Source organism: Cupressus sempervirens, chromosome 9, assembly GCF_028749045.1.
Source record: "Cupressus sempervirens isolate cs-2001-9-10 chromosome 9, ASM2874904v1, whole genome shotgun sequence".
Lineage (NCBI taxonomy): Eukaryota > Viridiplantae > Streptophyta > Pinopsida > Cupressales > Cupressaceae > Cupressus > Cupressus sempervirens.
The window spans coordinates 267,501,668-267,524,326 of NC_143126.1; the positions used below are offsets into that span (position 1 = coordinate 267,501,668).

At 35.0% G+C, this 22,659-nt stretch overlaps 1 protein-coding gene across 1 annotated transcript; it reads right to left on the reverse strand.

The window, feature by feature from the left end:
• Positions 1–1,991: 1,991 nt before the first annotated feature.
• LOC149538482 (uncharacterized) lies at positions 1,992–12,506 on the reverse strand. The gene is made up of 2 exons (XM_089799814.1): positions 11,981–12,506; positions 1,992–2,452 (listed from the first exon to the last, which is right to left on the reverse strand). Exons 1-2 carry the CDS (start codon positions 12,232–12,234, stop codon positions 2,329–2,331), a joined length of 378 nt encoding a protein of 125 aa, XP_089655940.1. The 5' UTR covers positions 12,235–12,506; the 3' UTR covers positions 1,992–2,328.
• Between the last annotated feature and the right edge of the window lie 10,153 nt (positions 12,507–22,659).

The following is a 22,659-nucleotide window of genomic DNA, read 5'->3' on the forward strand; positions in this document are numbered from 1 at the left end:
AAGGGAGGGAAAACCTTTGAAGGAAGTGGATGACAGAAATAGAGTCTTTAGTACTTATAGTCTATGTTTAATTTCACCCTTCAATTGCAGTTAGACTTTGAGCTTCTATGATCACTTGTTATTGTCTTTTTTGTCGTGATTAACTGCATGTATGAATTCATTTCTAAATTGTGTTTTCCACAACTGAATCATACTAAAGGGTAGATTTCCCTATTGTATGTTCTTAGATGAGTAACAATTAGTGAATATAATATACTTAAGCTTTGTGTTGAACATCCATGTTCACATTTTAAAAATTCCTTGCATTTATTTTCATAAATATGAACAAATGTTAATCTTTCATTTTCTTTTTGCTTTATGGTAAAAAGCAAACACAGTGTTCTTATTCATTGCAAATCTTCAAGAGGGAGTTGCACCTCTAAAATTCAGAGGAAAATTGTGGCTCAAACATTAACTTGTCCAACCATTAGTGTAATTTTATTCTTCTATTTGAGCACCTTGAATCAGTTCGTGTTTGTTTTTGGAAGGATAAATCTGTTCAATAACACAATTAAATTTTAAATAATAGGCTTACACTATCCTATAAACTTGCAAATAAGTTAAAAGACTAAGGTTCGAAATCAAGCAAACAAATAGTGCATCCATTATCTCTGCAGGTTGTCCAAACAGAAATTAAATGAAATATCTTGATTTAAAAAAACAGCACATTATAGATTTCAGATGTCTGAAAGAAAAAGATAATTGTGGGTACACTTTCAGGTACGCTGTGGATGTGCATAGGGGGTGCTCCAGGCACACAGGGTGCACTCTGGATGTGCGACACACCTGGCGTGCCTAGTACACACCCTGTGCACACCTACAGTGAGCCCAGGTAGCATACCTGTACCCACACGAACCCAAACTGGGTGCCAGGCTACTTCCTGTGTACCCTGCAACTGAGTGTTAAGTTGTAATAGAAAGGCTCCAAGCACCTGATCATTAAAAAAAAATATCTAACATACAGAATGCTAATTGTACATGTCCATGGGTTGTGCTGTGATTACAGGTTAGCAAGTTCATAGGATGGATGTTAGCTTCCTGATCGGTGTCACCAATCCAATAATTGGATAACTTGGACCAAGTTGAACAAGGGTACAATGGGCATAGCTTAACCCACCTCTGCCTTGGCTAGATCGGATTGTGGAGCAATGGTTGGATTAATAAGAAGAACATCACTAATTTATGGTGTGCTGTCCACGGTGATAAAAGACTACTGCTAAAGACAGGAATGATCTTCATATGAAATAACAGAAGAAAAATTTGTTCTACAAACACCATGTACAAACAATATGTCAGCTAACCAAGAATGCATGAAAACATAATGCATAACAAAATATCTCAATTAAGGCACAGGTATCATCCATGTTCCTGCGAGAGCACCAAAAAATAAATACATCCTACAAACTATAGCTTTATTTGAAGAAGTGAACAAAATATCCCCCCCTTGGCCCAACCTGAACCCTCCAAGGAAGACGATGTAGGAAATGAATATAGAGTTGTGGTTGAAATTGTTCACACCTTTGGCTCTGAATCAATGGTGTCAGATGTGCTGGATTTGCTTTTTAATTTGCTTTTGCAATAACTTAGAAAATTTGGGAAAAGCCGTGACGGTTTCGTGGCAACCAGTGGTTTGGTCAACATCGAGGCAGTGAGCTCCAACTTTGTGCTTAATAGCAAACAGTTATTAGAATGATCAACAAGAAAACACTCATTGTATATATCTAATATCGGAAAAATGGATGCTATGTATGTTTGACTATTTCAATGGTAACCAAAGAGAGGACTAAACAACTAATGAAATAAGGTAATTTGAATATAAAATTACTCTTATTTCCAGTGATTACGCTTCTGATGTTTTATTTGAGAGAAAAGTCTCTTAACATATCCACAACTATTACAAGTATGCATTCCAGGAACGTTTGTCTTAACTTTTAACTTTAAGAGATCAACAATTGTAAACAAAAAATATGCATCCTCGTATTCACATATCCTTGAATGGTCCACCCTTGTAAAATGAATAAATAGCACATACAAATGGCCTGAATGAAGCATCCAATCCATCCCCTTGCAGAAAAATATAAGCTAATAAGTAGGAGATATTTTCCACAAGTCAAATTGTGATATTCCTATTGGGATAGCAACCAGTTAAACTCAAAAACAAGACAGTTGAACTCATAAGCTACACAGTAGAATCCTGATATCAATATCACAATATAACCTAAACTTATGAACACGGGGAGAAAATGCCATGTACTCGGGAATTCTTCTGGTTTGGTTTAAAAAGACCATTTACAACAACTTTGAAATTGCTAGGACATGAACTAGAAGCAGCATTGCCACTGCTCCAATCAGCCATGACAAAGCAGAATTTGAGTTCATAGCAGATGAGTAATGTGTGTTGGAGGAGCTACTTCTGCACAATCAAAATAAAATCAGTCAAATGTTATTATCCTTCCATTGAAATTACGAACAAGATGTACATTAAAACAGGAAAAAAATGTAAGCCTTCTGTCTCCTAAAACATTCATAACTTGTAGCTTGAGACGCTGGTAGAAGCAAATTGATCTAATTTAATAATTCAAATAAATCACAAGAAAAAAATCTGCAATACATGGAACTTCAAATACCAATGACTTTGTCTAGCAGCCACAAGGCTATTATTTATGAAGTCAACAATGCCAATACACCACTAGATGGCATTATTTATGTACGTGTCTTATCTCTTTGTTGGAAATGAGCCACACCTTAAGTAGAGGTTAACTGATCACAAAGGAAGCTGATAGGTCAGTGGTAGAGCACCCCAACGGCCCTGGGAGGTCCAAGATTCAACTCTTAGCTGGTTCATGACGAGTTGAACATGTAATCAGAGCCCAAGTCAGAACCAGGCCAAGCTAGGAACACCAAGCACCTGCAGCGTGGCTCAAGGGGTTTGTTGGAAAACGGGTCACAGTTGAACCAAAGATGGACTGCTCACATAGAGGGCTGGTAGCTCAATGACAGCACCCAAGCAGCAAATGGAAGGTCCTAGGTTTGATTCCAAGCTGGTCCATTAGAATTTTGACATGCTTTCCCTGGCCTTGAGGTTGTGTCTGTTATTGATAACATCTGACAGGATTTGCATTGTAAATTCACCATTATCTGGGGCTGCTGCAGATTTTTGAGGCCACCCTTTTTCAGTTATCATTGCAACAGGAAACCTAAAATTGAAGGCTTCTAGGACAAAGAAGAGCAAACCTAAAATTGAAGGCTTCTAGAACAAAGAAGAGGTAACCTAAAATTGAAGGTTTCTAGGACAAAGAAGAGTGCATCTATCTGGGCATCAAACATATTCATGTAGAAAAAGTCTGTTTTGGGGTCAATACCATCATCAGTAGGTTTTGCATAAGGCAAAGTCCAGAGATAATGATGAAAGGAATCTCTGTGGGCATAATAGGGGTAGACATTCATCATGAAAGGTGACATTATGTCAATTCCAACTTTATCCAGTGTCGTCTTCACATTTTTCAAGGCTTGGATACCAAAGTGTGAGACATTAAAGGTGCTCTCAGACACCTCTGCTCCTACATTCACATAAGTGATCATTGTGGCAGGATAGTATGGTAACACATTGATGATCACACATGTATCTGCTGTGCTCTGGCACTCTGAAAAAACCTAGCAAGTCTGAATTCAGAATCTCAATAATGAGTTCAATGCTAGAGTTGGCAAATGCCCAAATGACCCACACAAATGAAAGCGGTATTCTTAACCCCGCCTTTCAAAGAAACAATCTTCTAATTTGCATTAAACTACAATGGAAAATCCTCGCTGTGTCTTTAAAGATTCCTCGCATTGAGTCATAACTTCTTGGGAAAAAAAACAGATTGTGGGCCGAGAGGATGAATTCAGTAAGAGTAAAGTACTTATTTAGAGTTGCCTGGGACACTTATCAAAACAATAATAGTCACTGACCTTTGGCTGGCTTTGGTACATCTCATGCAAAGGTAATATCTATAGAATTGGAGATATTATCAAGGGAAAATAACTTTTCTTTTGAGAAAACTCAAATCTTGTTTATATATAAAAGTGAACATGGTTTTAGAACATTTAAAAATTTTGATTTGTAAAAGAAAATCAAATCCATATCATCAAAAGAACACAGGATAAAGGTAATTTCAATCATAACATATAAAGACGTAAACCTTAAAAATGATATATTTGTGTCATCACACATCACTCCCCTTATCGTGTTGATGGGAAGTTTCTCATATATAAATGAATGTTTGTCACTACTCTATTTTTGAATGACACGGGAAGTTATAGATAAATCACACACTGGGCAGATAACACTGCAGTTAAGATTGACAACAAACTTTAAGGGGCTATGAAACAACTCCACTAATAATTAAGGGCTGTGATTCTAAAAATTACAATGTTTCTATGATCTGAAATTAATTAGCAATGCAATGGATAAGACACTAAATGTTGGAAGTTCAATGTTTTAATTGATTCATTGATTTGAGATATATGAACGACTACCTCTGAGAAGATATGAAGAAGACATTACTACTGAAAATACAATAATCTCTTTAAGAAGACATGAGGTTTCTACAATCTCTGATGAATGAGAAAGCAACAATAATCTTTGAGAAGATACATGAAGCTACCACAATATACTCTTGATTCTCTTTGTTCCACAACATAACTCTCCGATTCTTACATTCAGACATCTATTCGTTTAAATCAATTTTATGCAAAAGGTGAAAAATCTAAAATACTAAATGAAGTGATTCAACTTGGAATTTCAGATACCACGTGACAAGCATTCCCCCCAAAGTTGAAAGGATATGTCATGAAATGTAACTCATAAAAAGAAAAGATTTAGATTTTCCTAAATTTTCTAAATTTTTGCATATTGCAATTTCCAAGCCTTTCAATGTCACTTTTTCCTCATCGGACTTTGTTATACAAAATTTTGCACCCTTTAATTATTGTATATACATCTTAAGCTTTCCTAGTGTTTCTTTATGGAGTCATTTGACCTACAATTGTGAACTTATGGTCCCCAAATGATGTCTTTGTTTCAAGGTATTGTCATAATATTGTCCCAAACTACCAAAGAGAAGGGAACATAAACCTGCAAAAAATTGCAAGAATGGAAGAGAAATTCTGCAGTGCAGAAATTGATATTGTTCAAGAACCTAAGTTGATAATCCAGGTACATGTATGGGTACGAGAACTAGGTATGTGGGTACATGCAGTTTTTTTTTATTGGAGGTGGGGGGGTTAAGGAACATTTGGGCATGTGTATATACAGAATTGTAAAACTAAATCATTCGATAGTATGATACTTCATTGATCAATGCCAAATGCCAAAGATATATACTAATTGTTAATTGAATAATCCTTAAAGACACAATAACGTCATCAAATATGTAATGACTCCCGTGGTTGCATCCTGTCATTGTTTATTTTGGCCTGAGAGCTAATATTGTTTTAATATTGTATCTACATGATGAGATGCATTGATGACAATTTACTATTTTGGTTGCCACTATCTTGGCTGTGATAGATGGTTGGGCTTTCAGTTTGATCATATTTGCATGATGATGCCCATTGCCAGTGATGTGACATGACACCTTATAATGGTATCTGGTGTACTTTGCATTCGAGACTATTGAGATGTTTTCAGGATGAATACATTGGACTCCATATTATATTGTGCCTTATATGATGTTGGCTATTTTAGTTATTTGCTTTCAGTAATATTATGTTTACATTGTCATAAAGTGATTTATTTAAAAGCCTTGTATTTAAATGAAATGTTTAGATATAAAACGCAATGTTAATTCAAATGATATTATATTCACTGGTATGTTCACACAATTGTTATGCATTACGCCTTTTTTGTTATTATGAAGTGAGACAAAATCATCGTCACTCATTCTTGAGATCTATATTATGTATCAGTCTCCTTCATTGTTTGCTATTATGAATATTGTGTTCTCTGGCTATTTATATTGTGAGCAACTACACTTGATGTTCACTTGTTTCAGTAAACAGGTACCAAATACATTATGCCTGAGCTGCAGGATTTGAGTGTGTCTATATCCACAATAGTGGAAAATTAAAGATAATCCTATGGCTAATCTTGTACTAACCCAAATTTGTCATTCTATCGATTGGATGACAATTTTCCCTTTATAACTTAAAAACCTGCCAGTTGTCATCTGACAACATTCGGTCGTCTTGTATGAATGAATTGTTGTCGGTCTTGGTGCATTTCATTAGGTTTCAATGGTCCTTCTGTGTTACTAGTTGTGCCTGTGTGTTCAGTTTTGATGCAGTTGTTGTAGTTGGCAAACGTTTAAAAGAGAATTTGATTGTTTTGGTCTTGTCATTTGGACCTTTCTAATCATTGTATTTTGGGCATGGGAAAATGATTGGTCTTGTCTCCATAATCTTCTTTTGATCAAATTTTAATTTGAAAGATGTATTTAAATATTACTGTGTAAAAATGGAGTTGCTGACAAAATGTCATAGAAATATAAAGTTATGGAATTTAATTATTTAAATAATTTTATTGTGAACATTTGGGGTTGTTTGGAAAAGATAAAAAGTTTTGGAGCTTTAAATTATATTTTAGTTTTAATTATTTTATTTTAGGTTTGGCTCAAAAAGTGACTTTAAAGGGAGGAAATGGCTTTTCCATTTGGGGAATTAATTCATTTTTTTGCTCTTTTTTGCAAAAATGACTTTGGCTGAAAACTTGTTTTGATTTTAGGGAGAGATTTCTTGGGAGAGATTTTGTGGGCAATGGCTCAAGGGATTTGTTCAAAAAATTTCTACTTGCCGGAAAAATTTCACATCTTCTCTTGGTGTTTGCGAAGTTCTTTTCATTTTTCAAGGTTTGCAACAGTATTGAGGTAGGATCTTGGTTCTTGTTGTTCATTTATCAATTGCCATTGTTTGTAAATTATTGTTGGACTATTATGCATTCTTTTTTATTCTTTTGACTCTTATCTATTGGAATTCGTATGAAAGCATTTTGGAAAAAGAGGGTTTTCATGGGAATATACAGTCCAAATTTGCATGGTTGGGTGAAACTTGGTTTTTATTACATTTTTGGAGTGTTGTGCATATATGAATCAAAAGGGTTCTCTCACTTTTCGCATTTTGAATGTTTGAAAATTTAAGTTTCCTTATTGGCCTCCAATGGCAGAACTATGTTTGGACTCGTTTTATGTCATTTTCATGGACTAGTAAAAAAGTGATTTTTGGTGGTTTTTTTATGAGTGTATTTTATGTGGAATGGTGCATTTGATATATGAGATTTTGAGTGTGGATCAAACCGGGCTCAACTAAATATGGATTGTCAACTTGATATTGATTATGTGAATAGTGTTAGTGATAAAAATTTACTTTGGATATCTTCATGAGTGTGTTTTGTAAGCCCTCCATGTATGGAAGGTCTTTTTATAACATGCTCATATGTGTAACGTATGGTCTTACTATAGTATCGCAGTGTGTGAGCCTGCACATGTAGTGATTGGCCATTGCCTGCACTTGTAGCACTTTGGTCTCACTAATGTGACTCCTTGCTTGCCAATCATGAAGCATTTGGTCTTTCTTACATGCATGACACCCATGTAACAATAGGACTAGCAGGAATGAGAGTGGTGTGGTGGTATATCAAGTTGTTGCTTGTTTGGTGTTGGTCTTAAGAGATATTAGATTGATGATGGATTGCAATTGGTATTATCCTCTAGTAGTGTGTTGATCATACCCTTCTCTTGAATGATGCTTTGGTTGTTCCTCATCACGTTCCTTATGTTTTGGGAGTAAAAGAGTGAGTTTGTAGTCATCCTTGAATGTGGGATTGCATTGTTGCTTGGATCATATAATTACCTCTGTGAGCAAGGTTGGGTGGGCCTAAGGGTACCACATGGTCAAGTGGCGTGACAAGCCATTGTTGGAGACCGATGTACAAGCATTCAAGTGGTCCACAATTTCATTACCATGACCTCCATGCTACTTCAGTTCAATGCATATGTGCACTCCTCTCTTGTACTTTGCTTATATCTTTCATTAATGTAAGTGCTTATATGATGTATTCATGTTTATCAAGTGAACTTTTCCTCAACATATGTTATCCGACACTCCCCACTGTGGAGCTAGATGTCTCTCAACTGTATGTTGGAGTCACCATAGGTTTTGTATTATTTTTCTTGCATTTAGACCATGATTTCCAGATGCATTCGAGTGGTCCACAATTTCATTACCATGACCTCCATGCTACTTCGGTTCAATGCATATGTACACTCCTCTCTTGTACTCTTGCTTATATCTTTCATTAATGTAAGTGTTTATATTATGTATTCATGTTTATCAAAAAAGCTTTTCCTCAACATATGTTATCCGACACTCCCCACTGTGGAGCTAGATGTCTCTCAACTGTACGTTGGAGTCACCATAGGTTTTGTATATTTTTTCTTGCATTGAGACCAAGATTCACAGATCTGCATTTGCACCTGCTCATTGATGTCTACGCAAATTGACATCTCCACATGTTGATGGATGTCTCCACCCTCATTGGACTGAGACTTTTTGTCTTAGAGGTTTGCTAGTCGCAGATCGGTGTCTCTGCCAATCTACTTTGCAGTAAGAATCAACATTTTCACCTTCTCTTCATGTCTCCACCCAGTTGGGTCTTTTGCTAGATTTTAGTTTGTCGTCTCTTTTGCTAGGTCCTTGCTGGCAATTTGTTGGACCTTTGTCTGGTTATATGATGCCTTATTGTTGGTATATGAATGGTTTTAATTAGGTAGTTAACCATGTCTTGCAACCTTTGGAGTGTTTGATAGTATTCCTCTTTCGTACGATCATCTAATGATCATTGGTGTGTTCTTTGCTTTTGTTTTTGCTTATGTATGGGTTATCATGACACTTGCATTGTTGTTATATCTTAATGTTGTAAAAAAAATATGTTAGTGCATATTTGACCTGTTGTTTCCAAGGGTTCCTTGGCAGGGTATTACAAAATATTCATATTGTGCAAACTCAAACGGGGTGCTGGGAACAACACTTGTGACGGAGTCAAGGGGTAACACCCCTTACAAAGTCTCAAGGCAGTTCCCAGGGAGAAGCAGAACCCTTGCAACCAAAACCAAGTTAAGCCCTTCAAAACCACACAAAATTCCATGTCGCAAATCATTTTATGGCCTCACAAAGGGTTGTTTTAGATTTTTCTCAAAGAAAATACAAAGCATAATTGTGCTTTGCACCTGGTTGCACTCTGGATGCACAGAGGGTGCACATCTTGTCCTATGGATGTTCACTGGTTACACATAGAGGCATATCCATAGTCCAAGATGCACAACCTGGGCACATCCGGACCTTGTGCACACCAACAAGGTGTGCATTTAGTAATATAGCCAAGAACCATGGATGAGTTTGACATGGTATTTAGTAAGATAAATAGGGTACTAATCTAGGAAATCAAAGACAACTTCACATAAGAACTTGGAAAACTTAAGAATTACCACAATTAGTCAACAAGTTGTAATAGTCTCAAGGATAGCGTTTTCAAGTACCACATCAAACATAACCATTAGTATATGCAAAGAATGGCCAATCTGTTGTTCAAGGAGTAGCTAACCAATGACGACCTAGATAAGATCCATAAACAAATGCAAAGGATGACTTAACTTGCCAATGTCCAGAAAGAGTACAATAACTTGAAGGCCTCTTCAAGAGGGTGACTTTTGCAATTCATTTTTTGTGGCTTTAGTTTGCATTTTGCAAGACATTTAAGAACACTCCATAGCAGCTGTGGACATAGTTTGTTAATTTAGGGAGTCCTCATTGGATCTGCAATAATTTTTAGGTTTTTCTTACCCACGAGTAACTTGCAAGAAATTGGCAGCCCAAGATAGTGCAGAAAACTCCTGAGTTGTTTTGGCAAAATTCGCAAAATTCAACAAATTTTCAGCAGAGGCTGGTAAAAAATGTTGGGTTCCATAGAAACAATTTTCTTTCCCCTCATTTACATATTTAGTAGGTGATGCAGCAAAGAAAAGTGACTGATTGGAAGTGCAGTCTGAAGATTTAATTGATGATTGGAAATATAATTGAGGAATCATTCACTTATCATGATTCAGGTTGTCCTTCTAGCTTGAGGCAAGATAGCACTAGTACTAGGAGGGGGGAAGTAAGGCTATAGATTGAAGATAGTTATTATAAAATATACAATGCTTGGAACTTTGAAATTATTAATTTTGTGTGTTTGAAGCCTTGAAGGTCATATAACACATGGAATCTTAGAATTTTAACAAATTGGTAATCAAATAAGACATGGGTTTTCTCTACATACATTCTTCATGTGTCTTGTGCATTAGTTTAAGTTCTATCGTGTAACTATGTCATTTTTTTTTGACAAGCCTAGTGTCCAAGTCAAAGTTTTGGGTGTCAAGCTTTTGCCAAGTCTAAACTTTAAACTATGGTTGCAAATACACTACATTTTTTATAATAAAAACATATAATGTCTGAAATGAGATTGGATTATTTTTAATTTACAAAACACCTTTCTGTGAGACCAACATACTGGGTAAACCATGTAATATATGAAAGATAACATGTGTAGTTTTCTCTGGAACTAATATTGTAATTTATAGCTGAGAGTCTAAGAGTGACTGTAGATTTCCCAATATTTTCCTGTAATCACGCTTCAATAAAGAAAAATTATAAATTGAGAATTGATCATATTAGTCTATAATATATTACATCATTTTAATAAATTAGTAAATGAAGAAAACTATGAAAAGGTGAAATCATGGATATCAACCAAAAACAGCTACATCAAAGACAATATGAACTGGTATGCTACAGTCCAAACAGATACATCGTTGTAGTACTTCCAAAGCTAATGTCCTGATTAACTCTCGAATCCTGAGGATTCAGGGTTTAGAGCAGAAAGTAGTCTAGAACATAACTTGTATCAAGTAATTCAAATGCATCACAGGACAATTATCCTATTGTGTAGTCAAATGGTGCGGATCTTTGGGTGCATTGTCTGACGGACTATCTAAACTCATATTTGACAGTTCTCAAAGATACTTTACTTTGAATGGATGTTTCAAGAATTTACAAATGGCTGCAGCAGTACTGATAAGAAAGTATTTAATTAATTTTGATTATTAGATACAATCTAGCTATGTAACTTAATACTCCAATTTTCGACACCAAAATTACCATGAGAAACCAAGACCCTAAACAATTTCCCCATGAACAATACACCTAGGTTTTCCCTTTCTTTAATGGAGGATTTTATATCATCTCCACATGCTTAATTTTTTCTTTTTCTTTAAATGGAACATTGTATATCATCCACAAATTCTTTTACCACTGATAGCAAAGCATGAGCCTATATAGTGACAGCTTTCAGATTAAAATTCAAGGACTGAGGGGATTATTGATTCCAATAATGTCATGCAGGACAGAATCCAAGATTCCAACCTCATCCCTTGCAAAAATGGATTATATGAAGATTTATGAATTGAGCGGATGTCAAGTCATAAACAGAAGGTAAAGCTAATGGTTTAAGCTTAAACCAGGGCTCATGTTGAAAGAATGAATCAAATTGGTAGTTGTGAAATGTGTAGACTTAGATGCTATTAAACTTCGGTATCATGTTGAAAGAATGAATCAAATTGGTAGATGTTGAGTGCGCAGACTTATATACTATTATAATTGGGTATCAAGATTTAAATTCAGCAACGCACTGAAGAAGAAAAAACTCTATGCGTGATGCATTCACAAAGAAAAGGCATTCCATGTAACTATCAGAACAAACTAAGGCGCATCCTAGAGATTTCAGAGTAGAGCAATGCTTAAAGAATGAAATGAGAACAAACAAATGCGACCAGTTTGACCAAATTAAAGATGGGAAGGCTATAGATTAGACCTTTGCTCGAATTCCTTGATTTCAGCCAGGTCCTGTCCATTTGCATCAATCCACCGCACTTTCCTCTTCCTCTTACATTCCACACCATCAGCATTGGGACTCGTGTCCTCTGTGCCTGCTCCAAACCCACGATGCTTCTTGAGGCTGCTCTTCATACACACCTTCAGAACTCCTGTGTCATTTTCCTTGTTCATTGCCACAGGAGCTAGAAAGGGAGTAGTGCGCGGTTCTGGGCAAGCCATCCCTATACCCATTAAGGGAAAGATGAACAAATTCCGGCTTTAGTAAAGGTCTTTTGCCGCACCACGAACTGAACAAAGGTGGGGTGCAGCCCCTGAAGCTTTTTTATGCCTTGATAAAGCCAGCGGGATAAACTAATTCGCCTATCTTGTTTGGGTATTTATAAACTGTTGTGAAATCAACGAAAATCTTGTGCAAATCGAAGATTCCCCAAACACAGTACCCAGCGGAAGAATTGACATTGACTGAACAAGTTGAATCCAACTAAGTACGCGTCTATCAAATCACTAGCACTGATGGTTGCTTTTAGGCAATATAAATACCATGATTTGCTTTTGAACATTGCCGGTTACTCGAGCTCTAATTAAAGAATAACCTCATGGTGTTTTTTTTGGGTGCTCAATAGACTGGAATGAAACCGTCTTTCTTCTCGATGTGACTGATGATAGGATTAGTGAGGTGGCCAAGCTTATCGATCGTAAGCTTTGTTTGTATCTAATAAAATGTACTTTTCCTAATGCGATCATAACACAACGCACTTCACAACTTTTTTACAACTTTTTTTTTAAATTGTAACTTAAGTATATTATTTATTAATGGAAAAGGACTATTCACTAAAAAAATCTAAAGTTTTTCTTTAGAAATAATTTATCAGTTCTAAGTTTATTGCCTCTTCTTTCTTTCACTATAAATATTTAATATTTTTAAATTAATATAATTTTTTTTTTAAATTGTTAAATTGAAATCAGCATTTAAGAGGTATAATTGGTAATTGTGTCTTTGTATACAATGGGTATGCCAAAAAGATGTAGAAAGCTAATTAGGAAATTGATTGTCTACATACATTTTTTTTTTAAGTGTGTTTTGTTTATGCATCAAAAGTGCTAATGGAAAAATGATAGTTTTGAAACAACTATACATTTAGATTTTTTTTTAAAAGAAGAAAAACAAAACTATTATAAAAAAGTGGGAAAGAGAGAGAGATACAATAATGAAAACAAAACTATTATAAAGAGAGATGTGGATTGAATAAGAGGGAGATCTGGATAGATATGGGGAGAGAGAGGGAGTGATATTTATAGTATTGATACGAAAACGAGAACATTTGAAATATGCATGGACAAGCCAACCACAAAAGCCTAAAAAACCATGCAAATTATATGCCTAATCACACCATTAATGTCATTAAGACAAAGTGCATAAAACATAGAAAATAAACCAAACAAGGCACTCCCTCAATGAAGCTCTCAATGCTTTCTCTTTCTTCTCCAAATGTTGATATGTTGCTCCTATGTTGATAAAGTGCACCTAGAATGAAAGCAATTATGATAGGATGATAATGAGAATACTTGAAATTGTGGTTTTCAAGAATAAGGGTTTTGAGTCCAATTTATAGAGTTTTGGGACTTGAATTAATGGGTGTGATTAAAACTCAATCAACAATCACCTCACCTTTAGAAATTCGAAATTGGCAATGGAGATTATTTCAACAAATTGAAGTTATGTATTTAGAAAATGACAACTTTTAATGACACATTATGACAAAAATAAATGCACAATTAGAAATGCATAAATTAAGAGGTATTATTGAAACTAAATTAGAGGGTGGAAGGTGTAAGGAGGGATTAGGGGAATGAAAGCTAAATTAGTAGATAGAATCACAATTAGTGAAAATGAAGCCAGAATTGAGGGAAGATGTCATAAAGTTAGGAATAGGGGACAAATTATTGGTAATTAATCTATTGATGGGATTAAATGATTAAGGATCAAATTGATAGGGTCAAAAAAATTAAATGCACAATTAGAAATGGATAAATTAAGAGGAATTATTGAAGCTAAATTAGAGGGTGGAAGGTGTAAGGAGGGATTAGCAAAATGAAAGCTAAATTAGTGGATAGAACCATAATTACTGAAAATGAAGCCAGAATTGAGGGAAGATGTCATAAATGAGTTAGGAATAGGGGATACATTATTGGTAATTAATATATTGATGAGATTAAATGATTAAGGATCAAATTGATAGGCTTAGACATGGTCTAAAGGTCAAATTGACAAGATGTGATGAAGATTTAGGGGATGAATGATAATAATTAATTAATTAATTTTCTTTATTTAATCAACAAAGAATGAGATGATGTAACCTATGATAAATATCACATACATGCAACATAAAAGAATAGTTATAACAATGGAAAAATAAGTCTTTTGAAAGTATGCCAAAATATTTAAAGGTGACACTATAGGTGTTAACCATTTTTCAGCATCTATAGATAGAAGTAGATATAGGGAGAGGGAAGAAGTGAAAGGGAGAGAGATAGGTAGGAGAGAGTAGGGAGAGAGGGAGATAGAGATATAAATAGAGAATGTTGTTGGTCCCAACTGCTATTGAGAGGGGGATGAGGGGTGAATCAGTACCTACTCTAAAACTAACTTTTTTCTCAACCACTTCAAGTAAACTAATCAACAACCACTTGAGTACTAACATTGTTATGAATGCGGTAAGATAGAAGCATGCAAACTCACACATGAAAGCATTCATCAACGTACATAGATACTTTGTACATGGAAACCCTCGATGAGAGGCTAAGACCACGATGGGGATAATATACCCACTAGCCTTTTACTACATATAAAAAGTTGCCCAGTTAAGAGCTACAACTTATTCCTTCAGGGAACACTAGTTAAGAATGTCAGTAACCTCTTAGGATTACACTTAGCTTGCTAAGACTGCTTGGTTATAAAATTTAGCACTCCTTCCGAGAGGCACTTGGTTAAAGGAGTTAACATATGCTTTCTACTAAAGCATGCTTGATTAAGAGCTTAGAAAATTATTACAATTGTTAGAGAGCAATCAAATATGATCTAATATGTATAGCACTCCTTGCCTAATAGATCTTTAGTGAATGCCTTTTGAAGATAATGTATCTCTTCTTGCAGCTTGGGCGAGCTCTACAATATTCTTTGTTTTGCTCTCTTTTTTTCTTTCAATTTTTCCCTATCTATAGTGCACAAATTCTTGTTACCCGGGTGGATGTATCTTTATGTCTTGATCCTCTTCTCAATAGCCCATGTTATTCATTTCATTCTGCCTCCAAATTGGTTCAAAGCATCATTTTATGCTTCTCACTTTTCTTCAACATCAACAACACTTTCATGAAGTCCTTTTGGGAGTCAAAACCCTAGATTATTATCTTTCTCAAACCAATGAATTCAAAATTTGAACACACTACTAAGTGGTTCATGAACAACTCATGATACCTAGTATGGTAGCTCTGTCAATCTAGTTTGGGTCTCACCTTAGTTCATTTGTCGTTTCTGCATTTTGTCGTTCTTGTCAAAATATTGATTCCAATTTTAATGCTTATCATGCCTTCTCTGCCATGTCATAATGATGAATCTTGATGCTAACTATGACAATCTTTGTCTTGTCTTTATCTCCTATGTTGACTGATGAAGATGTCTACTAGTGCTCATGGGATAGTGTTTTCTCCTCGATCGATTGTCAACCAATGACAACACTCTTGGTGTGTAAAGTATTTGTGACCAACTACCTTTGTTATACCAATGTGGTCAGTTTGGTCAAAAATCTCCCACTTTGGCATTGATGGAAAAACATGTGATATGATCATCTTCACACTTCACCTTATTGGGATTGATACCAGTAGAATCTTTAGTGGTAAATGAACTTTACCATTTTTCTATTCCTTTCTATATCTTTCTTCATTGTTCTGCCCTTATGATATATCTCTATCTTGATTTGATCTCTTCCTTTCTTCTTTTGTTATCATCGCCCCTTTGTATGTTTAGCTTCCCTTGGCGTTATCTCCCCCTATCATTATCACTTTTATGCACCTTCCTATCATCTCCCTCTTTGTTCATATTTTCTTTAGATCTTATCTCCCCCTATGATCTTGGATCTTATCTCCCCCTTTTTGTCATCAATGACAAAGGGTACCTTGCACCTTCATATTCCAGCTATGTCTTCCATGAGTCTAGAATTTTTTGGAGTGCCAATTTCAAACTTATAATTTTTGGTAGGGACTTTTCCATAGCTTTGATGGTGTCCATGGGGTTTATTGGTGCCCAAATTAGCAGATTTCCTATGGAATGATAATCCAATTAAAGGAACTCCTAATAGCAATTTTCCAATTGATAGGTTCCACTCCAAATGAATGCAAACCTCTGCAATTCTGGCTCTGCAAAACCAAGGCTGGAAGACCTACACCTCACACCCTAGAGGCTTTTTAGAGTAGATAACTTGGGGGACTTATGTGTTTAAGAATTTAATTAAGAAGTTGATAAATACTTGTATATGAATGTATGATAGATTAATGATCTTCGTTACTTGGATATGTGTCCTTTCTGCAATTAGCATGAAAATTAAAAACAATAATCAAAAGACTAGTGCCTTAACTAATGGAGTCTTTTGTTGACATTATGGTCAAGTTTGTTTATTAGTGACACACACACACACACAATCAAATGATTAGTATCTACTAAGCTTATAGTATAGTTAATAGTGTTAACCAAGTAATTCAGACTCTACCAAATTCTACAATTGCTACCAAGTTCCAGGAACAATATTCAATTCACACCAAGCAGTATCTACCAGGTTGGTGATTATTAGTGTAAGTCGAACTTCATAGTGTTTACCAAGTTTGTCAGTGCAAACCGAGTTCTCCAAAGTATACCGAGTTCGCAGCTTTAACAATGTGAATCTAGTGTTGACCAATCTATACAGTGTCAACCAAGTGATTCAATTTATACCAAGCTCGCAAAGATAGTGTTGACCAAGCTATGCAATGTCAACCGAGTAATTTAGTTTATACGTTGAGTTTTGCAATGTTCACCAAGTCACCAGTGCGGACCGAGTTCAAACTACTTGGAAGTGAATAGTATGAATTGAGCTTCTAGGTCTACCAAGTGCATGACGATGTTGAATATTGACAATGGTTGTCGAGTGTTAGAACCTCACCGAGTTTGTCTTCAGAATTCAAGTACCAATAGCTAGGCCGACTTTGTGTATTTTGGTGAAACTTGTATAGTAGCCGACTTTGATGAATTGTAAATTGGATTGGTATATATGTAATGTATTGTATCACATCCATATATATAAATGGAATGAAGATAAGAAAGACATTAGAGCAAAAGTGAGAAGTAAAAAGGCTACAATAGTATAAGGAGTAGCAAATATTTATCTATCACAGCAAGGTGATCATTACACTCAAAGGAATCTCATTCATAAAATCAAGGTTGCAGATCAGAGATCAGCCACTGATTCATCCCAACAAGTGGAAAAGTTAAATCCTTTCACAAGGTAGACTTAACAGTCTTTTGTAAATCTTTTTATTGAGTGCATACTTCATTGTATGTTTGTAAATCCTTTTGCAAGGTGGATCTAGTAGTTCTTATTGCTCCTAATAGGGCAGATCATTAGAAGTGATCATTGTAAGTCTTAATAGGTCAACTTTATACTACAGTACTAATGCTTGTGGGTATCATGCCCACCCCAGTTTTACTTTCTATTTGGAAGGTTTCTAGGTCACCATATTGTGTGTCAAAGTGTTATGAATGTTTTAATGCTTTTAGTTTTTCATGCATGTAATTAGATCATAATACACATGAAGGATTAATAGGTGAATCAAGATTAAGTTTTATTGGTTACTAATTCACCCCTCCCCTCTCAGTAACTTATCCTATCTTATATTTCCAACAATTGGTATCAGAGCTCTATGGTTCTCAAATAAGAAGTTTAATAGCTTGAGCAAAGATCAAAGGCAATGGAGGTATTTGGACTTGATAAGGCTATTGAAAATGAAAAGCTAGATATGGAATTAGCTATTGGACAACAAGAAAGCAAAGGAACAACTCTCTCAATCCTTGAAAAGAAGAAAAGATCTTGCAGTATAGATGAATGACAAACTTTATAGTGAAGAAAGAATTGAATGTGGCACAATTGAATAGTTCAAGTTACCAAGTTGAATTCTAAAATAGAATAGAAAAGGTTTATGTTGCTACTGGTGAACTAATTGGAAGTGGTGATCAAACAAGAGGTATCTTGTTCTATCTAGACCTATCTAAAGATACTTGTCTATTTTCACAATTTAAAGATATTTGGTTATTCTATAAGAGGCTATGTCATGTGAACTTTGATAATTTGGTAAGCATTAGTAAGATGAAAAGAGTAAGAGGACTACGAAGACTAAGAAAACCTAACAAGGTGATGTGCAAACAATATCAAATGGGAAAAATGACAAAGTCTAGTTTCAAGAACAAGACTTATTATTCTGATGATATTTTGGAGTTAGTTCATACTGATTTATGTGGTCCTATTAGAGTTTAAAGGTACTATGGTAACAAATATTTCATTATATTTGTTGATGAATTTTCTAGAATGATGACTGTGATGATTCTTAAACCAAAATTGGATGCATAAAGTGGTATTTTTCTTGAGCTAAAAAAGAAATAAGAAATAGTTTGAAGTGCTCGAGAGTAGATAGAGGAGGTGAGTTCAAATTATATGAGTTCAACATATTTTTCAATAACAAAGGAATCAAGAAATAAATGATTGTACCAAGGACTCCACCAAAAAATGGAATAGCAGAAAGAAGGAATAGATGAATTATGGACTATGCAAAGACACTGATGATTGAGAAGAACACTTCACAAAATTATTGGAGAGAAGTTGTAATTATTGTTGTTTATACACTGAACTGAGTTCAAATCATGAAAGGTATAGACAAAACCCCTTTTGAACTTTGGTATGGATATGCACCTAATGTCAATTATTTCAAAGTTTTTGAAACCAAGTGTTACATATTGAAATCTATGCAAGGAAAAGAAAACTTGATGCAAAAAGTGATGAAGGTATATTTCTAGGTATTCCACTAAAAGAAAGACTTACAAGTGTTTGAACTCTAAAACTAAAACAGTTGTCAAAAGTGAAAATGTTAGAGTTGACAAATTTTCACAAAAGAATGAAGAGGAATGCAAGAAAAAACCTGAAGACTACAAAATTTTTGTCTACATCTATGAAGGTGAACCTAGTACCTTACTTGAATTAGAGAAGGAGGTTGTTGAGCATCAACAACCAGGCACTATCGAAGTTCAATAGAATAGTTCTATTGAGCATCATGTTGTAGGAGGTGAGACACATAATGAAGAAGATGAGTCATAGAATGAAGAAGTTGAATCACCAAATGAGGAGGATGAACACTAGACAGACCATGTCGAGTTATAGCCAAAGATACCTGAAGAAGTGAGCAAGAATAAATGAGTGAAATACAAGAAGAAAGAAGACCTAAACCTATCCTAGCAAAGTATGTAACGAGTAATCATACACCAGACCAAATCATTGGAAGCAAAGCTTCAAGAGTCATGACAAGAAGTAAGTTGAAGAATGATACATGTTTATTATATGAGTTTGAGCCCAAATCAGTTAAAGAAGCTTTGAAGAATGAAGATTATATAGGAGCAATGAATGAAAAGATTGAGAAAATTGAGAAAAACAAGACATGGACATTAGTACCGAGGCCAAAGAATAAGAATGTGAATCTTGAAATCAAGTGGGTATTCAGAAACAAGTTGAATAAGAAAGGAGAAGTCACAAGGAACAAAGCAAGACTAGTTTGTAAGAGATATAAACAAGAAGGAGTTGATTATGGAGAGACATTGTTCCTAGTCGCAAGGCTGGAAGGAGTAAAAACTTTTCTTGCATATGTTTCTTACATAAAATTCAAAGTATAACAAATGGATGTCAAATCTGCATTTTTGAATGAAATCTTGGAGGAAGAAGTATATGTTGAACAACCTGAAGGATTTCTTGATTCTAGCAAGAGGAATATGGTAGGTAAGTTGCATAAATCATTTATGGTTTGAAGCAAGCCCCTAAAGCATGGTATGAAAGGTTACACACTTATTTGGTGAAAATTAGTTTTGCAAAAACTAATGATAATAGCAATTTGTACATGAAAAGTGAATCTAAGAGCAAGATATTTGCTACATAATTTTTGTTGATGATATCATATTTAGAGGACAATATCTAATGTGAAAATCACTTGCTAATGATATGAAGAAGGAATTTGAGATGTCAATGTTTGGAGAGATCAATTTTTTTGTTGGTTTGTAATTTTATCGGATCAAGAAAGGTGTTTACATTACATAATCAAAGTATGTCAAGGAGATATTGAAGACCTTTAAAATGGAAGACTAAAGACCACTTGGAACACCTATGGTGACTAGACATAAACTTTCAAAGAATGATGATTCTATTGAAGTGAATCAAGCATTGTTTAGGTCAATGATTGGAAAATTGCAAAGCGTTGTACATAGTAGACTTGACATTGCATTAGTTGTTGGTATTATTCCTATACTTTTTGCTAGTCCTAGAGAAAATCATATGATGAGAGTGAAAATGATCTTGAAATATCTCAAAGGAACATAAGGCTATGGATTATGGTATAAAAGAGTGACAAGTTTGAACTGGAGGCTTACATGTATGTTGATTGGGCTGGAAACATTGATAACACAAAGAGTACAAGTGGAGGCACTTTCTTTCTAGGAAGGGGAATGAATTCATAGACAAGAAAAAACAAAATCGTATTTCTCAATCTATAGCAGAGGCTGAATATGTTGTTGTAATAGTTAATTGTTCAAAAATTGTGTAGATCAAGCAATTTTTGAAAGTAATGAAGGAAGAGATCATTGAACCTGTGGTGATATATTGTGATAATACAAGTACTATAAATATATCTAAGAATCATGTGATGCAAACAAAGACAAAACACATTTCTATCAAGTATCATTACTTGAGAGAGCTAGTTCAAGGCAAAGATGTGAGACTGGAATATGTGAACACAAAGGAGCAGATAGCTAACATATTAAAAAAGACATTACCTAAGGATGTTTATGAGTACCTAAGAGGTAAGCTAGGGTTCATTCCCCAATCTAAAGAAAACTGAGAAGAGATCCAACATTACATCAAATGTTGTGATCAAAATATCTTACACATTGATGCAAAGGTCACACTTTAGGAACTACCTAAAGATTGTGAAAAGAAAGAGCATAAATATGAGCAGATGAGGCTACAAGAAGTCATGAAATAAAGATGAAATATGGAGTGATGTTTCTATATTAGTCTAAATATTGACATGACGATGATGTGTATGTTGAAACAAAACAAGAGAGAATGGATGATATCTTTGACATTATTGTCAAAGAGGGAGACTATATATAGTTACCATTCATATCCAAAGGGAGAGTATGTGTTGAGATATAAGAGGGAGAATACATATGTAGTTACAATCCAGAGAAAGAGGGAGCCCTATAAAGATGGAGAGGCGTGTGATAGAGGGAGCTACTACATTTGATATCATAAAGTGGGAGATGTACAAGAAGCAAGTGGAAGCATGATGTGAATCTCACAGAGACCCCAACAATCACCGACTGATACCAAGATTGGATGAACAAAACTCACTTAGAATCTAGAAAGATTTTGTGTCCAAGCACTGGCATGTAATAGATTTAACACTACATGATATTCTGTAGTCTTCTAGTACCATAAGTCGACATTCTATGAATCTAAGATTCAGAGTTGATACTTACAATACTCACATTGATCGTTCATGCAAAACTACAATGATCAACACTTAAAATAATGCTAACTTTGTTAAAATAATGATCGCTAATTTTCATTATTAAAACCTGCCGTTACACCATATTAGGCTAAATCAGTCTCTTGGTAGATATACAAAAAATTGATTCCACACAAACACAACTTGAAATAAAACTATAGTCATTGAAAATATGCAAAGCCGACAACCTGATAACTTCCATTACCAATCGGGCTCCATACCCAAGCTATATCATTGTAATCGAGTTCACAATTCTTCTGTGCTCGCTCTCCCCAAATCGGACTACATGTCTATCATTACATGTCGGCTCCCTTTCTTTTTACAGCGACCTCCTTTCTATTATCAATCACGCACCCTCTAACTACCATGCATATCTTGTCTTCTTCCAAAAATTGTTCAACCCCCTTCTACTCGGGCGTCCACCATCTTTTCCTATGCGTATAACTGGCTCCTTCAGTTTTGCCAACCCGTGGCCACACGCCAATCGGGCTCCACAATCGTGCCCTCTTTTGACTCGAGCCTCCATACCTCTTTATCGAGTTTTTTTCCACTAGGTACCGTCCTCACAAAATAAAACCAACCATTATTAACACCAACTTTTAAATAGAACTCATTATATTTGGTCCATTACATGGATCAAATGAATAAAGTTGACAACCCAATCACTATTTTGAATGCCCACATAAGACCCATAAATGGTACATTTGAATTCCATGACCTTAATGGTTTGATTATAATATTATTTTGACTATAGATAGGTGTTCTCTAGAATTCAAATTTTGGTCTTTTGATGCCAAATTTTGATCT

Bases quoted from the DNA above. Each gene is read 5' to 3' on its own strand.
- LOC149538482 (XM_089799814.1), bottom strand. From the start codon at position 12,234: ATGGGTATAGGGATGGCTTGCCCAGAACCGCGCACTACTCCCTTTCTA. The intron at 2,453-11,980 runs GTCTAATCTATA...TTGATTGTGCAG, and splicing joins ATCAAGGAATTCGAGCAAAG to AAGTAGCTCCTCCAACACAC.